This window comes from Chinchilla lanigera, unplaced genomic scaffold, assembly GCF_000276665.1.
Source record: "Chinchilla lanigera isolate Chin_1 unplaced genomic scaffold, ChiLan1.0 scaffold00054, whole genome shotgun sequence".
NCBI classification, from domain to species: domain Eukaryota; kingdom Metazoa; phylum Chordata; class Mammalia; order Rodentia; family Chinchillidae; genus Chinchilla; species Chinchilla lanigera.
The window spans coordinates 4,794,165-4,809,768 of record NW_004955455.1 but is presented as its reverse complement, the minus strand read 5'-3'; the positions used below and the strand labels follow the sequence as shown (position 1 = coordinate 4,809,768).

Below are 15,604 nucleotides of genomic sequence, written 5' to 3'. Positions count from 1 at the left end.
CACCACGCCTGGCCTCACACCTGGCTTCATAATGGACTTTCTGAAGTTTTCTGCATCCCCTGAAGTTTTTCCTCTGGCCCGGGTACCCTCTCCCTCCCTTCACCGACTCCTCTTTTATCCTCAAATTTGTTTTGTTTGTGTTTGCTGGTGCCTGGGCTGGAACCCAAGGCCTCAGGCATTCCAAGCAAGGGCTCTGCCATTACCCCCGCCCCAGCCCTGACCTCAGATTCTTTCAGAAACCTGCTTCTGTCTTCTGTGAATACCACACTGCTGATTCCCCCACATTTCTCAGGAAGTCTTTGCCAGCTCACCCTCCCATGTCTGGTTTCCATGTTTCATTGTTTGTAGAATTTCTGGGGTTGTTGTTGTTTTAGCTTTAAAGTAGAAAAAAATCCAAATTGTTCAAAACAAGCATTAACCAGTGCTTAACATCTGTCCACACCGCCGACGGATGACTTCTATAACCATGACCTTCAGCCAGGTCATATTCAAGAGGTCTCAGATTTAAACTTTTGAAGCATTTTCCAAATGGAGATTGGAAGCTCCAAGGAAAAAGACATCCAGAATTTTAGAGGGTTTTTTTTTTTTTTTTTTTTTTTTCAGTTTTTGTTTGTTTGCTTTTAGTTTTTTGAGACAGGGTCTTGCTATGCAGTGCAGGCTGGCCTTGAGCTCACTCTGTAGCCCAGGCTGGCCTCACACTTAGGGCTGCCCTCCCTTAGCCTCCGGAGTGCTGGGATTACAGGCGTGTGCCCACACCCGGCAAGAGCTTTAGAACTGTATTTATTTCCCACACGACATCATCTATATAAATCCTATAAATATGCCTTTAGAAGCACAATATGGAATTTACACCTTGAATTCTGTAACTCTGCTCAGCCTTTCGTTATTTTTCGGTTCATGGCTAAAGTGTAGAAAATGTAAATGGCCCCTTAGGCTTCTCTACCTCTAAGAGGAAAAAGTTCCTTTTGCTCTATTTTATCTTCATAAGAGCAAAAGAACAAAACAGAAGCTGAAAGTAAAATCAAATTAATATCAAGATGTATCATGTACAGGTACAAATTCCCTATGATGAATGTTATCATTATATATATCTAAAATGTATCAATTTTTAAAAAAACCCACAGAGGACCAAAAAAAAAAAAAGCAAAGGAATAGCTTCTGGAGGGCCAGCAAGGTTCCCACGACGCCTAGCAACCGTTGCTATAACAACACAACTTCCGCCTACACCGAGGAGTGTGGCTCCCCTCTCATCCCAGAAGGCACTGCGCTGTCTCCTAGCCTTCCGCCTCTCTCCATCCCAACATGCAACGGGGTTTACTTTATACGCAATCTTTACTAGGGTGACTATAAAAATGCCTGAGTCTCTTAAACTGTTTATAACAATAAGATGTGTGGGAACAATTTCAAAAGGGATACCTAGAGATTTCTTTTTATAAAATTTGTCTGTAAACTGGATTATAAAGCCTCTCCTTTTCCTGGATCCGTACAGGCACCTTGTTGGACAGCCCACACAGAATGGAGGCAGGAGGGGTCCTCGGGGTCCTAGGCAGGGCACGTGCGGGAGGAAGTGGCGCTGTCTGTCCGCGCGGACCTCCTAGAGCCTGAAACGTGGAGCCATGGGAGGCTTGGAGAAGAAGAAGGTGAGTGGCAGGGGCGCCAGAGTTTTCAGGGAGTGGAAGACGAGGGTGGCGGAGCCTATGGTCGTCTCTTTCCCGGGCCTCGGCTCTTTGTGAGAGCAGAAACGGCAGGATCGAGGAGACTGGAGGCAGCCCCGAGAAGGGATTCGAGGATGGGGTAGCACTGTACTGCAGTGCTCGTCTGATGAAAGCTGGGAAAGAAGTACGGAATTATTTCTGTCGAAAGAATTATAAAACTTAACTTCACGCCACACGTACGACGACAGTTTACAAAGAGCGGTCAACAGGACGTTCAGTTCTTCATTTCCAAGGCTTGCCTCCTTTCCGGGTGAACCAAGCCCTGCCCGAGGTACTGGAGATGGAAATAGAAACAATCATATGGCCCCAGCTTTCCCCAAGCTTACTTTCTGGCATACTGGAAAGACGGATACAAAAGTACAGAAAATGACCGCAGATTGTTAAGTGTGCTGCGAAGGAAACCAGCAAGGAGTAAGGTCGAGACTGTAGAACGCTAGAACGATGTGTGTTCCAGTTAGTGCAGTCTTGGAAGTTTTCTTCAAGGCATAATAAAAGAGCACAAATCTGAAAGAGCAGAATAGACTTGATGGGTTCCGAAGGCATGGAACATCCTTAGGGAGCAGTCCTGTATTGGAAACTAAATGCTAAGACCAGTAGGTAGGAAAGGCCTATTGTGTATAAGGATTTGTAATCGTGTAAGGTCTTATCCTGTTAGATCTTACCCTGTAAAACCTGTAAGCCGCAGTGAAGGGCTTGGATTTTATACTGAGTAGTAGAAATCAAAGCGAAGATGCAGTGACCAGAGATGGAAAACCTGCCCATGATGCAGAAGTGTGACAAGCCATTGCACTTCATTCAAGCTGGGTTTTCGGAACCATTTTGACATTTTGGGGCAGATAATTCTTCGTTGTGGAAAGTGTTGTCCTGTACATTGTAGAATGTTCAGTAGCTGCTAATCTCCAGCCACTAGATGCCAGTGGGAACCAACAACCAAAAATGTCTCCAGACATTGTTGAAAGAATTCTCGTCCCTCACTCCACGCACATATCCAGGAAGTAAAGGCACCCTGTTGAGAACCAATTAATATTTACAAAGATCCATGTGGCACAGGACAGTGGAAAACACTCCTATGAAAACTAAATGTGATACAAGTGATACAGTCTGAAGTTCATCTTTATATTCCCAGCACTTAGCATGGACTTGATCCCCAAAAGACAATCACAGAATGTCTAAAGGAAAGAATGAATGGTGTGTTTCATGAATGTGAAGTTATTCATAAGCATTAGTCTTCAGAAGACTATAGGTTTGACCCTCGAGAGCTGGGAAGTCTTAGAGGCCCCCTCTGGCTTATTCCAGAGGAAGCTCTCCTGAAAGGGACCTGTGCGTGGTTAGCTTTTGAAGGTGTTTGGTGCAGTACACTGCTTCTGTTAAGGATACTGAGATGTGAGTGTGAGGCAGCATCTAAGCACCACAGACATTCAGTTGGTTGTACAGGGCAACATGCTTGAGAGTTTGTAGAGACCAGGGTTTTTTCGTTTTGTTTTTTTTGGTCTTTATTTCTCCTGTAGTGTCTAGCTTTGAATGTGTTAGAGGACCTGCTATTGTCTGTTGAATGAATGGTGAAAGGAAGAGGCTGTGGCTTAGGGTATTCATTTTCTTTTTCTTTTTTCTTTTATTTATTTTAACCCCCCAGTCCTGGGAATTGAATATGGGGAATGCTGAGCTATGTCCCCAGCCCTGATTAATTTTATTTTGACCCAGTCTGGGCTTGTGCTGGTGATCCTCATTACCTCAGCAGTGCCCTGAGGGGTCGGGGTTACAGGCATGCATTTTCAGCCAGGGTGCTATCCTCAAAAGAGCAAAGCTTGGTTGGGGGATGTATCTTAGATATTACAGTGGTTTCTGGGCCCCTCAAAAGGACCACCTTACATAAGCAGATTTAGGGATGTCTGTGGTATTGATGTTTCATTGGGGCTGTGGGGAGGAAAAGATGATCTGTGGGGGCTGTCTAAAAAGTCTTGTGGTGGTGAAGGATTTTGTGTTTTGTTGTTGTTGTTTTTTGGTTTTTTTGAGACAGGATTTCACTATGCAGCTCAGACTGGCCTTGAATTCACTTTGTAGCCCAGGCTGGTCTAGAATTTACAGCAGTCCTGCTTCAGCCTCCTGAGTCCTGGGATTATGATAGGGGAGATTAGAGATTGAGAACACTAGTTTGAGAATACAGTTCAGTGCACAGGCTCTGAACTCAGACCTGAGTTTGAATCCCAGCTCCAGCTATTAAAAAGCTGTGTAATATGGGCAGGTTATTTCACTAAGCTTATTTTCTCTGTGAAACGGGGCTTCTAACAGCACCTACCTCACTGGGTTGTGAGAATTAAATGAAATAATATGTCAGAGTCACTAACTATTCTGGCCAGTATTTAGAGCTAGTGCTTATCAGAGTCACAACACCTCATAGTCCCCAGTGTCGCAGTCCCCAGTGTGTGTCCTTTGTGTTGACAGCTACAAAGATAGTACAGCAGAGCTCATTTAGGCAGGTCGGCTCTCTCCCTACAGTATTACCTTCCAGAAACGTCTTGGGCACTTGTCCAGAGTGATAGTTATTTCTAGAATTAGATGTGGCCAGAGTTTGATGTCAGTCATTCAGTCATTACTAATGAAGAATTGTTTTTTCCTTCCCCAAGTATGAACGAGGCTCTGCCACCAACTACATCACCCGAAACAAGGCCCGGAAGAAGCTGCAGCTGAGCCTGGCAGACTTCAGGTGAGGTTGGAAAGGAGCGGAGCTGGGTCTTTGGGAGTGTGTGCTGTGAAATGCAGTGAAAACTCAGCAGCCTCCTGGGCTTACCTAAGCTGCTGCTGACTGGTAAATTGTGCGATTCTTCCTCTTTCTCACCTGGCCTTGCTTTAGTGAGCCGTGCTGTGCCGGGTATGGTCCGAGGGGGCGTGGGAGGAGAACTGGGTCTGCAGAATGAGTTGATGGGATCTTTGCCACTCCATTTGGGCAGAAGAGACTGCCGATCCTGCAGCTGGGGGTTCTTAGAGTCAAGTGTAGACTTCTCTATGGCCTGTGAGCCCTGCCATTGGGCCAGACCTGACCTCAGCAGCCTCCCCCAGCTCACTTTTAGTCCTTTATACATATCCTGCATTTTCCAGCCCTATGGTCTTTGTCCTTTTTAGGGTGCTTATCCCTCTGTCTTTTTTTTTTTTTTTCCAGGGCTGGAGATTAAACCCAGGGAGCACTGACACAATACTCCTTGCTATTTTTATTTTATGAGACAGAGTCTTGCTGAGTTGGCCTCTAACTTGAAATTCTCCTGCCTTAGCCTCCCAAGTAGCTGGGATTATAGGCTTGCAACACCATACCTGGCTTGGCCCTCTGCGCTGCCTCCCTTCTCCATCCTCCACCCCCTGCACCTTTATGTGGTTGAAATGTTGATTTTTCAGCGAGGCATCGAGTGCCTGCTAGGCCCCTTCCAAATCCTGTTTGTTTCCTTTCTGGGCTTACAACAGTCTCCATGATATATCTGTGTGGGAACTTGTGATTTTCAAACTCCTGTATTAGGATGTGAGCTCTCCAGGGGTCCTGAGCTCCCTGTTCACTGTTGATTTCCAGGCTCAGGTGTGGCTTTACACCTTTGCTTACATGACAAATGGCTTCTGTCTTTTAGGCGGCTGTGCATCCTGAAGGGCATTTATCCCCATGAGCCCAAACATAAGAAGAAAGTTAACAAGGGCTCCACAGCAGCCCGAACCTTTTATCTCATTAAAGACATCAAGTTTCTCCTCCACGAACCCATTGTCAACAAATTCCGGGAATACAAGGTGAGGAGGCCTAGGCTGAGTGTCTGGAAGGGTCTCCGTTACACACAGCTCCGTGACTCACTCACTGATCTTACACAGGTTGCCAGCCCCTCTGAGCAAGCCTCTTTGAAGGAGGAGGTCATTCTGTCTCAAAGAGGTGTTTCAAGGACTCACTAAGACTACATGTCTAGAAATCGTTTGCACAGAATTGGCCAGTGATTGGTGCTTTACCTGGTTGTTTCTTAAAAGATTACATTTTTTACTCCTGAGGCAAAGCTCATGCTATTTTGGGGTCTTTCTGGTGCATTCTCTGCCTAAAGAAACAGCTTCTAAGCTGGTTCTTTCTGAGGTTACTCCCAGGAGACCAAGTCCTCCATTCCACAGACAGAGATCATTCACTGCTCAAATGCCATAGGGACAACAGAAACCTATTTTTACCAAGTGGAAATAATTGAAAGTAGACTAATGAAAGGCGACTATTGCTGCTGACACTTCTGACTGGGAGCAGGGTCTGGCTGAGCAGAGGGGTGCCACCTGGTGGCCAGCAGGAGACTGGGCTGCCCCATTTGTATTGTTCTGTGGCTGTATAAAGTCACTGTTAGAAGTGGACTGGTGGTGGGAGATGACGGTTTCTGAGCGCTGTTTGTCATCCCAGATGCTGTTTGAGCTTCTGGGAGACCCTAAGGCGGGGCATGAACAGTAGTTCTTTGAAGCAAGGTGCCAGATGAGTTGGAAGATCTGGCCAGTGCCAACTGGAGTTGGGAACAAGGCCCAGCCCTTCTGACCCTGATCTTTCTCAGTGGCACATCACTGGGCCTCTTTTTTTCATTTGGAAAATGGGGCTGATCTGCCTTGCATTCTTCCCATGTAAAACACGGCACCAGCATATGTGTGAGTGGTTGTCCCTGTGCATCGTTAACGGAGGTGTCCTGGTCCAGCTCAGGTCGTTAGCGTAGGTCAGCCAGCTGCTCTGTGGAGTTGGCTGCTGTGCAGATCCTGCTGATCCTACAGGCAGATAGCCAGGCCCAGCTCCTGGAGACAGTGAGAGGCTGCCCACCTCTTGGATCCATCCTCTGCAAGAGAGGTGTGCAGCAGTCCTTGGCCCAGTCTCAGTGGTCCCTTTCTTTTTTCCAGGTGTTTGTCCGGAAGCTCCGGAAGGCCTACGGGAAGAGTGAGTGGAACACTGTGGAGCGTCTGAAGGACAATAAACCCAACTACAAACTTGACCATATCATCAAGGAGCGGTGAGTCAGGCGCGCCTCAGAGCACCGCTGTCTTCCCTACTGGGCTCTGCCCTGGCATTGAGCACGGAGGGGGGACAAGACCAAGACTGTGCTCACGGAGTGCACGTCCTTTGTGAGTAGACAGACCAAGATCCAAACTGACAAGTCACCATAGTGATTGCAAGTGGTGCTGAGGACCGTGAGGGATGTAAGCAGCATGCAGGGAACTGGAGGAGGTGTGTCGATGACACGCTGGTCAGAGGAGGTCTCTTTGAGGAGATACTTGAGCCAACCAAGGGAGCCACATCCGAGCAGCGGCGATAGCAAGTGCAAAGGCCTTGTGTAGGAGGGAGCAAGACCTCTGGGGCTACACCTGGGGGGACCTGTCAGGCATGGGGACACTTGTGGTCTTACCTGTTCCTTGCCCAGCCTGCTGAGAAGTCCCTCTAATTCGTGTGCTGGTTCTTAACCCGGGGTAGTGTTGCCTCTCCAGTGGACATTTAGCGGTGTCTGGAGTGCTTTGGGTTCCTCTAACTCGATGGGATGCTTTTGGTTTCTAGGCGATACAGCCAGGATTGTTGCTAGATATCTTAATTACCCAGAACAGGCTCTGTAACAGAGCGGTCTATCCCAAGAGGTCAGTAGTGGTGAGGTTCAGAAACCCTAGGCTAGTGACTGTCTCTTTTTGTCTGGGCTAATGGCCCAAGTGTACTTAGCTGCAGAATAGGTGGCCGTGGCTGTGTTCGTGTCAGTGTGGGCTGTCCTGGGAAGGGCCCTGGCCTAGAAGCTAGACAGATGGTGTTTCTATCTCATCCTTGTGGCCCTGAGCTGGGCAGTTGGACAGTCCCCATCGCCAACATAGAGATGATGGTCGTTCCTGTCCTGCCTATCACACAGCTGTTCTGTACAAAAGATAAAGAGAGGGGCACGCACAAAAAAACCCCTGTGTTCATACGCCAGATGGCACCCGTATCCCCTTAGCTAGAACCAGGTCTTACGAAAGAAAATCAGGTGGCTCAGAAATGACTGGTGCCATTTCTACAAGGGTTCTGTGAGATGAGGAGCTAGGAAACAAGAGAGGACCACAGGGGGGCAGTTGAGGTTTCTGCCTTGCTGCTCAGCTCTGTAGCTCCCCCAATGGCTCTTCTCCTATTGCCTCCATCCTTGCTTGGGTTTAAAGACCTGGCAGACCTCTCCTGACTCACTGCAGTGAGTGATGGTCCCATATTCTTCAGAATCGTTTATGAAATAGCAGAGCCCTTCCAAAGGAAGCTTCTTGGAAGGCAGTTTGGAGGTCCAAAGCTATGGAGCCTGCTCCAGCTGCAGTGATGTTGAGGGAGGCCAGAAGCCCTGTCTGTCCCCTTGTGCCTCGTGCATCTCTAGGTAGCTGCAAGGGCCCAGTTTTCAACCACCAGTCTGGTCTTGCAGTGTCGTCTGGAAAATGACAGGGCAGTACCATTTTCCAGATGAAGCTGGGGTTGGCTATGGCAGTTACCTGCCCTGGGCTTCCTGCGGTTGGAACCCAGGTGTCCTTCATTACTTGTAGTTCAGTGTGTTCTCCATGCCCTGCACCTCAGTCCCCCAGCTGGGCACCCACACAGTGGTGGATCCCGCCTAGAACAGCTAGTTTTCCTCGGCTTCCTCGTTTATTACAGTGTTCCTAGAACTACTTTCCTGTTCTTGTCTCTTCCTAGACTCCCCCAGGTCCCACTTACAGCATTTTTACCCCTGGTTCTAACTGACTCTGCCAAGTAGGTGAATCTGGGTAATGAGAGCCAAGGAAGACATACCCTACTGCGGTGGCCTGTGGCTAGGCCCAGACACTCTCTCCCAGGCCCATGAGGCAGCTGCCTGTTTCGTTTCCCTTGTGGACCTTCTAATAGATTGCCTTTGAACTAAAGGTTTTAACTTCAAAAGGGGTCAGAGAGCCCCTAACTCGGTCTATACCCTCATACAGCAGTGGTCAAGGCCAGCTCTGTGGCGGGTGACTTGGGGTTCCCGCTGGGATTTCTCTGGTCCTCGGTGATTCATCCTGGTTCAGTGGTTCCCTCCAGGCCTGTTCCAGGTCTGCCACCAACTTGGGGGAGGCTGGTGCCAGCAGGTCAAGAAGTGGCCCAGCAAGGCCAAGTTGGGGGAATGGTACCTCTGGGTGGCCAATGGAGTAGGCCATTGGCGAGGTCGAATGGCCAGTGGACCTCTGATGGAGGTCAGGACCCTCTCAGAGTCCAGGCTGAACAAGCTCACGAGCACAGCCCCCATGGTCCTCAGGTACCCTACATTCATTGATGCGCTGCGGGACCTGGACGATGCCCTGTCCATGTGCTTCCTCTTTTCCACCTTCCCGCGGACAGGCAAGTGCCACGTGCAGACCATCCAGCTGTGCCGCCGGCTCACAGTGGAGTTTCTGCACTACATCATTGCCGCCCGTGCCCTGCGAAAGGTGAGCTGGGGCCCAGGGAGCCTGCCCGCCCCTCCCCTGCCGCCTGTGGTTGTCAACACATTGTGTCCCTCTCCGCTCAGGTCTTCCTGTCCATCAAAGGCATCTACTACCAGGCCGAGGTGCTGGGGCAGCCCATCGTGTGGATCACGCCCTATGCCTTCTCCCATGATGTGAGTGTGCCTGTGGGGAACGTCTTGTGCCGAGTCCTAGATGCCCCTGAAGTGTGGGTGGCGGACTTGCTGTCCTGCGGAGTGCAGCACATGCTGCGTTCCTGATTGTCGTCTGCGGTGGAAGGTGGGATGGGAATGTGCTGCACAGCCCTGTAGCTCTGTCACTCGATCCGTTGTAGAATTTCCAATGTGATAAATACATACTCAGACCCTAGCGTTAAGCCTAATTAAGAGCAGGAGTCCCCCAGCCCTCCCAGCTCCAGCGCACATCAGCTGGACATGTTCCTGAGCCCCTCTGTACCTCATTCAATAATAAGGTTCCACTTCTAAGCTTGTTATGAGGATTTAAGGGAAAAGAAATCTTCAGTGCCCGGTGCTTGACTCTTGGGGGTCGAATGAAAGTGTGAGCAGCTCTGGGTGGAGGTATGCCGGTGACAGAACTTGGCCCTGCCCTCATACCCACGGGGTCCCGGTCCCCACTCTGCCATGGACAGCTCTGACCCTGGCACTCCTGCTGCATCAATCATCCCATCCTCCCCACAGCTGGAGGATGGGGTGACCCTGGGGGTGGGATAGGACAAAGCACTTAACATACGGCCCAACCTCTTACTGATTTCTCGTTAAGTTTTGGGGGTTGTTGCCATGGTCTTGTAGAGAAGAGTGCTGGTTTTGCCTCCAGTGAAGAACAGTGGCCTCTAGTGTCTCCAAGGGTCTGTCCTGGCCAGCCACCTGGCTTCTCGTTCTGTGGCCTGCCCTTGGCCCACCTTTCTGCGTCTTCATAAAGTAGGGGCTGGTACCTTCTGTAGATAGCAGGTACTGCCGACGGCTTGGTTGAGGGAATGAGCTGCTGCCACCTGGGGTACCTGTCAGGTGCTCTGGGGGGTGCGAGGGCTGGGTATGGCCCATTGGTACTGGGTGGTGGGCTGAGGTCTGTCTGTGGGTGAGAAGGGAATTTGGGCGGTCCTCGTCCCGCACCTGGGGCAGGCTTGGGTAGCCAGAGCCTGTGGCCCTTCCCTCTTCCTCTCCATCCCTCCTCCTTCCTTCCTTCCTGCCGTTCTCTGTCCTTCCTGCTCTCTGATGTCCCACCCCCGTGCTACTCAGACTGGTCTTTGTGTGCCTTCCTGAGTGGTGAATAGGGCCCTGTGGAGGGACAGTCTCCACACAGCTGGCCCTGGGGGAAGGGCACAGCTGCCCATTCCTCCTTCCTGACCGGCTCCCACCACTGCTTCCTTCAGCCGAAGATGGACGGCCAGTACTGGGCTGTAGCGGGGCCCTTGTGTGCCCCTCTCCTGAGCAGCAATGCGACCCACGCAGCAGTGGGATGTGTCGGGGGTGCTCTGCTCACTTCCTTGCTGACAGAATGGGGTTGGTGCCCAATGTCACAGGCCGGGCAGAGCCCCTGTAGCACACATCCCTGCCTGGCAGCAAGGTAAAGAAACAGCTCAGAGGCCTGAGTACACCCAGCAGAGAGGGGATGTTGAGGTCATTACTGATTTTGATATTTCTTGAAGAATCTTGTCTATTGCAGAGTTGGGTTGACCTCCCTGGTTCTAGAGGGTTGGATCAGTTGAAAGTGGAGGCACAGCGGTCCAGGTCTCAGATCAGCTCTTCAGGGCAAAGATGAACCATGTTTGCTGGGTTGGCTGGCAGCTTTCGAATCTGGCTTTCTGCCTCTGTTCCAAGCAAGTAGTGGTTCTGCCCGTTATTTCCCAAGGGCTCCCTGGCACTTGAGCCGCATGGGTTTCAGGTTGTACTTGCTGTGTGGGCTTGAGGAGGGGTCACTAAAATGTGAACATCTCTCCCAAGGCTCTTGCCAGGGTGTAGATGTCCTCTCTAAGGCATCTCTGCCACTGAGATCTGTGGCCCCTCTTCTGGGCCATGGACTGGCTGTGCTCTGGAGGACCACCCTCCTGTGCTCAGCTGGCTCTAAGCAACATTGGACAGAGGCTGGGAGGGATGCCGGAGCGGGCTTGAGCTCCCCAGGTTGGAGGTCACATCTTTCAGGACAGAAGTCTGCACTGAGGCTTGAGGGATGGAGGAGGGGCAGGCAGAACACCTTGGACCAGTTACCCTTCTTCTAGGGGAAAAGAGTCGCCACTGTACCACATGGGGGTTTGGCACTGGCCTCCAGCATAGCCCTATCCCTGTGGACCCTATCCTGAGCCTCACTAGTGTCCAGAATACCAGTGGGTGGGGGTGCGCCGCAGCCCCAGCCTTGGACCCACACTGCTGATGCACCTCTTGTGCCCCCAGCACCCGACAGATGTGGACTACAGGGTCATGGCCACTTTCACTGAGTTCTACACCACCTTGCTGGGCTTTGTCAACTTCCGCCTCTACCAGTCGCTCAACCTCCATTACCCGCCAAAGGTAAGGCCCTAGCCCTTCTTCCCCCTCCACCGGTTTTTTGAGACAGGGTTCTCACTAGGTAGTTCAGGCTGGCCTTGAGCTATCAGCGATCCTCCTGAGTGCTGGGATTACAGATGTGTACCACCATACTCGGCCCAAGCCTTTCTATCCCCACGTGGAGGTGAGGGGCTAGGACCTTCCTCATCATCTGATTTTCCCTCTGCTCCCCAGCTGGAGGCTCAGGCCCAAGCAGAGGTGAAGGCGAAGGAGGATGCCTACGCCTTGGACTCCGAGAGCTCCATGGAGGTGAGAGGTATTTCGGGTGCATCAGCCCTGCATTTCCCAAGAGCGTGGTCCCTGTCTCCAGCCCCTTTGGGATTCTAGCCTTGGGTGAGGGCAACTCGACAGATCGCTCAACTTGGTGCGCTCAGGGCTGGCCCAAAGCTATCACTGCTTCTCCCCATCCCGTTCCACTTTGACAGGGACCCCCACACACACACACCTGGGTAGCCCTGCAGCTTTGCTTCCCTCCTTAGAAACTCGCGGCCCTCAGTGCCAGCCTGGCCCGCGTGGTGGTGCCTGCTATGGAGGAAGAGGCAGAGGCCGACGAGTTTCCTGCTGATGGGGTGAGTACTGTGCTGCCTTCTGGAAGAGGGGTGGGACTGGGCATGGGGACCAGGTCTGGGAAGAAACTTGGGAGGGGGTCACCTCCAGCCCCGCCCCCAGGGAGGTGGGTGCCCTGGTGACATGAGACTTGGCTTGGCAGGAGATGGCAGGACAGGAAGAGAACCACAGGAAGGAGCTGGAGGCTCAGGAAAAGCACAAGAAGCTCTTTGAAGGCCTGAAGTTCTTCCTGAACCGCGAGGTGCCCCGAGAGGCCCTGGCCTTTGTCATCAGGTGGGCAAGCTCTGTGGGCTGGGCAGTGTCGCTCGCTGTGTGCCAGTCTGGGTCCTGCCATGGGTCCCTGTGAGTACCCAGGAGGTGGTGTCTGTTTCCGTGTGTGCTCTGGCCTGAGCACCTCGGGAGCGCTTACCCAAGAGCAGGGCTGCCATTGCTGTCTCCCCAGCCAAGAGCCCTGCTGGGCCAGCAGTGGAGGGAACGGCACAGACTGGACAGTGCAGGCTGGGGACGGACCCCTCCTGAAAGGGTGAATTTGTGGGCGGGCTGCTCAGTATGTCCCAGGGAGTTGGGTCCCCTAGCAGGCAGCTCACACCTGGGGACCTTCGTGGTCTCTTCTTGTGCCTGTAGAAGTTTTGGGGGGAACGTGTCCTGGGACAAATCTTTGTGCATTGGGGCTACCTATGATGTCACGGACTCCCGCATCACCCACCAGATTGTCGACCGGCCTGGACAGCAGACCCCTGTCATTGGCAGGTAAGCCCGGTGCCTTCATGCTGCCTAGGGAGAGGTCTGTCTCAGAGGCCCCTGCTGAGCAGTGGGACTGCAGGTAACCCCTCCTGACCTGTCTTTGCTGGCCATTCTGCACCAGGTACTATGTGCAGCCCCAGTGGGTGTTTGACTGTGTCAATGCCCGGCTCCTCCTCCCTGTGGCAGAGTACTTCCCTGGGGTGCAGCTGCCCCCACATCTTTCACCCTTCGTGTCTGAGAAGGAAGGAGATTACATTCCACCTGAGAAGCTGAAGCTGCTGGCTCTGCAGAGAGGAGAGGACCCAGGTAAGCGGGAGGGGGCCCACTTACCACCACCAGGGTGGAGAGGGTCCTTGATTTGGCCATTTCCCTTGGCTACAGAGTAGCGGACTCCAGGGAATGGGGCAGCAGCAGCTGAAAGCCCTTCAAACCACCTTTTGGGTAATGCTTGGGGGCAGGAAAGGAACCGTTTGCTTCTAACAGTCTGGTGGTGTTTACATTCAGAGTAACTGAGCAGAACGGGCTAGAGTACTCATCCATGTTCACGTAGACAACAGAGTTCAGGAGTGGGGGCTGGGGACCTTGGAGGTTCCCGTGAAGGCAGCTGTGCCCGTGGGGAGAGGCCAGAGGTAGCTACGTTGGGTAGTCTTGAACTGTCCTTGGCATGTCTGAGATGTGGGGTCCGAGAGGGTCATGTCTGGGGCCAGCATTTCACTCTGCAAGGGAAAGAGCTGGTAACCAGGGCACTCAGAAGTCATTGACTGTCTGTAGGAAACTTGAAAGAGTCAGAAGAGGAGGAAGAAGAAGACAGTGAAGATGATGGGGAGGAGGAGGAGGAGGAGGAGCAAGGTGTGGAGGCTGGTTCGGAGAAGGAGGAAGAGGCCTACCTGGCCGCCCTGGAGGAGCAGAGGATGGAGGAGAAGGTATGGGCGTGTTCAGCCAGAGGCACTGCCTGGTTCAGAGGGGCAGGAGCCCGGGAACCTGCACCCACAAGCACCTGCTGTGTGTCCGCAGAAACCCAAGGTGATGGCAGGCACCGTGAAGCTGGAGGACAAGCAGCGGCTGGCCCAGGAGGAGGAGAGTGAGGCCAAGCGCCTGGCCATCATGATGATGAAGAAGCGGGAGAAGTACCTGTACCGAAAGATCATGTTTGGGAAGAGGCGCAAAATCCGAGAGGTGAGATCCCGCCGCTGCTCCCTGAGACGGCGTGGCCACCAGGTGTGGCTGAGCCGGGCCGTGACCTCAGGGGTGGGGATGGGGGAGGAGACTGTCCTCCGGGCCGACGCTGGATCTCTTGTGTCCTCTTCCTGAGGTCACCCACTCGGCCTGGGCCTTCCTGGGGCTTCTGTCTCCTTGCTCCCTGGTATTCCTGATCCTCTGGTAGCAAAGAGAGTTATCCTGGCAGAATTGAGAAGTTTTTGTTAAACGTCTCTATTTTCTTTTTTTCTTGTACACAAAGCCACATATACTCATTTAAAAAACAAAACATGTACAACCCAGAAATCTGTAATGGATGCTACAGAAGTGGCTCCTAGCCCTGCCTTTGGGGTCATCTGTAGGAAAGTCCTCCAGGTGTCTCTTGTGCGCATAATGGCACTATTTGGAGAGGATCATGCTTTATATAGAGTGTTTTGAAGTTAATTTCAAAACATTGCACAGTATGTGACCTGTGCCCTACTGATAGCACTAGAGACGTTAGTCACTCTCAGAGCTGACCTTCTTGAACAGGTCCCTGCCCTCCTTGGAATGTCTCCGCAGGCTAAGTCTTAGGTGTATGATAGTATAATTCTGCAGTGAGTACTGCGCAGTGGCCTGGGAAGGCTTGCCTGCCAGTTCCAGGTGAAAGTCTGAATGGCATCCAGCTTTCCTCAGTGGGGCTGGTAAGTGGACAGTTACTGAGTTTCCTTCAGCTCTGGGACCCAGGGGTAATCATAATTAGAGACTTGTGAGCCCATAGAATAATAAAGAGCCGTCGTGGAGGAGGGGGTTGTTCGCTTCTCTACAAGCTCTGATTGTAAGGAGTAACCTGAGTAGAAGAACGAAGATGCTCTTCTGTGCCCACCCCTGCCCCGTGCCCCCGCCCACACCTAGGCCGACTGCCTATTTGTTCTTCACAGGCCAACAAACTGGCACAGAAGCGGAAAGCCCATGATGAGGCTCTGAGGTCTGAGAAGAAGGCAAAGAAGGCCAGGCCTGTGTGAGTGCTTGCGGCCCTCCCGGCAGCTGGACATGGCAGAGACAGGCCGGCGGACCTAAGCTTGGTGGCAGACCGGTTACTTCTGTTCTCTTCCCCCACCTCCGCCCGGCCAGCCCTGGCACCCTCATTCTCTCTGGTGGGGTGCGTGGGCTGTTCAGGCTCCTGTGGACGGAGCTCCCTGCTGGTGGCTGAGCAGAGAAGAGACCTGCATTCTCAGGAGCCTGACATGGGGAGCAGGCACCCAGCAGACCCCTCCCTTGCTGCCTACATTCACCCTGGCTTTCCGTAGCCCCCACCCTGGACCTGTGATTGTCAGGGTGCTGTGATGGGGTGAGAGTGGCGACCTTTTGTTATTAAATGGCCGGACTTCTGCAGCCATTTGGATTTTGTGTTGAGGA

The 15,604-nt window shown here is 52.2% G+C and overlaps 1 protein-coding gene across 1 annotated transcript; it reads left to right on the top strand.

Moving 5' to 3' along the window:
• The first annotated feature begins 1,533 nt into the window (after nt 1-1,533).
• Nucleotides 1,534-15,580, top strand: Pes1 (pescadillo ribosomal biogenesis factor 1). The gene is made up of 15 exons (XM_005396270.2): nt 1,534-1,640; nt 4,340-4,419; nt 5,327-5,480; nt 6,594-6,703; nt 8,951-9,122; nt 9,203-9,292; nt 11,546-11,662; nt 11,873-11,947; nt 12,178-12,267; nt 12,408-12,538; nt 12,890-13,015; nt 13,131-13,315; nt 13,781-13,932; nt 14,024-14,185; nt 15,127-15,580. Exons 1-15 carry the CDS (start codon nt 1,617-1,619, stop codon nt 15,208-15,210), a joined length of 1,752 nt encoding a protein of 583 aa, XP_005396327.1. The 5' UTR covers nt 1,534-1,616; the 3' UTR covers nt 15,211-15,580.
• The last annotated feature ends 24 nt before the right edge of the window (nt 15,581-15,604 follow it).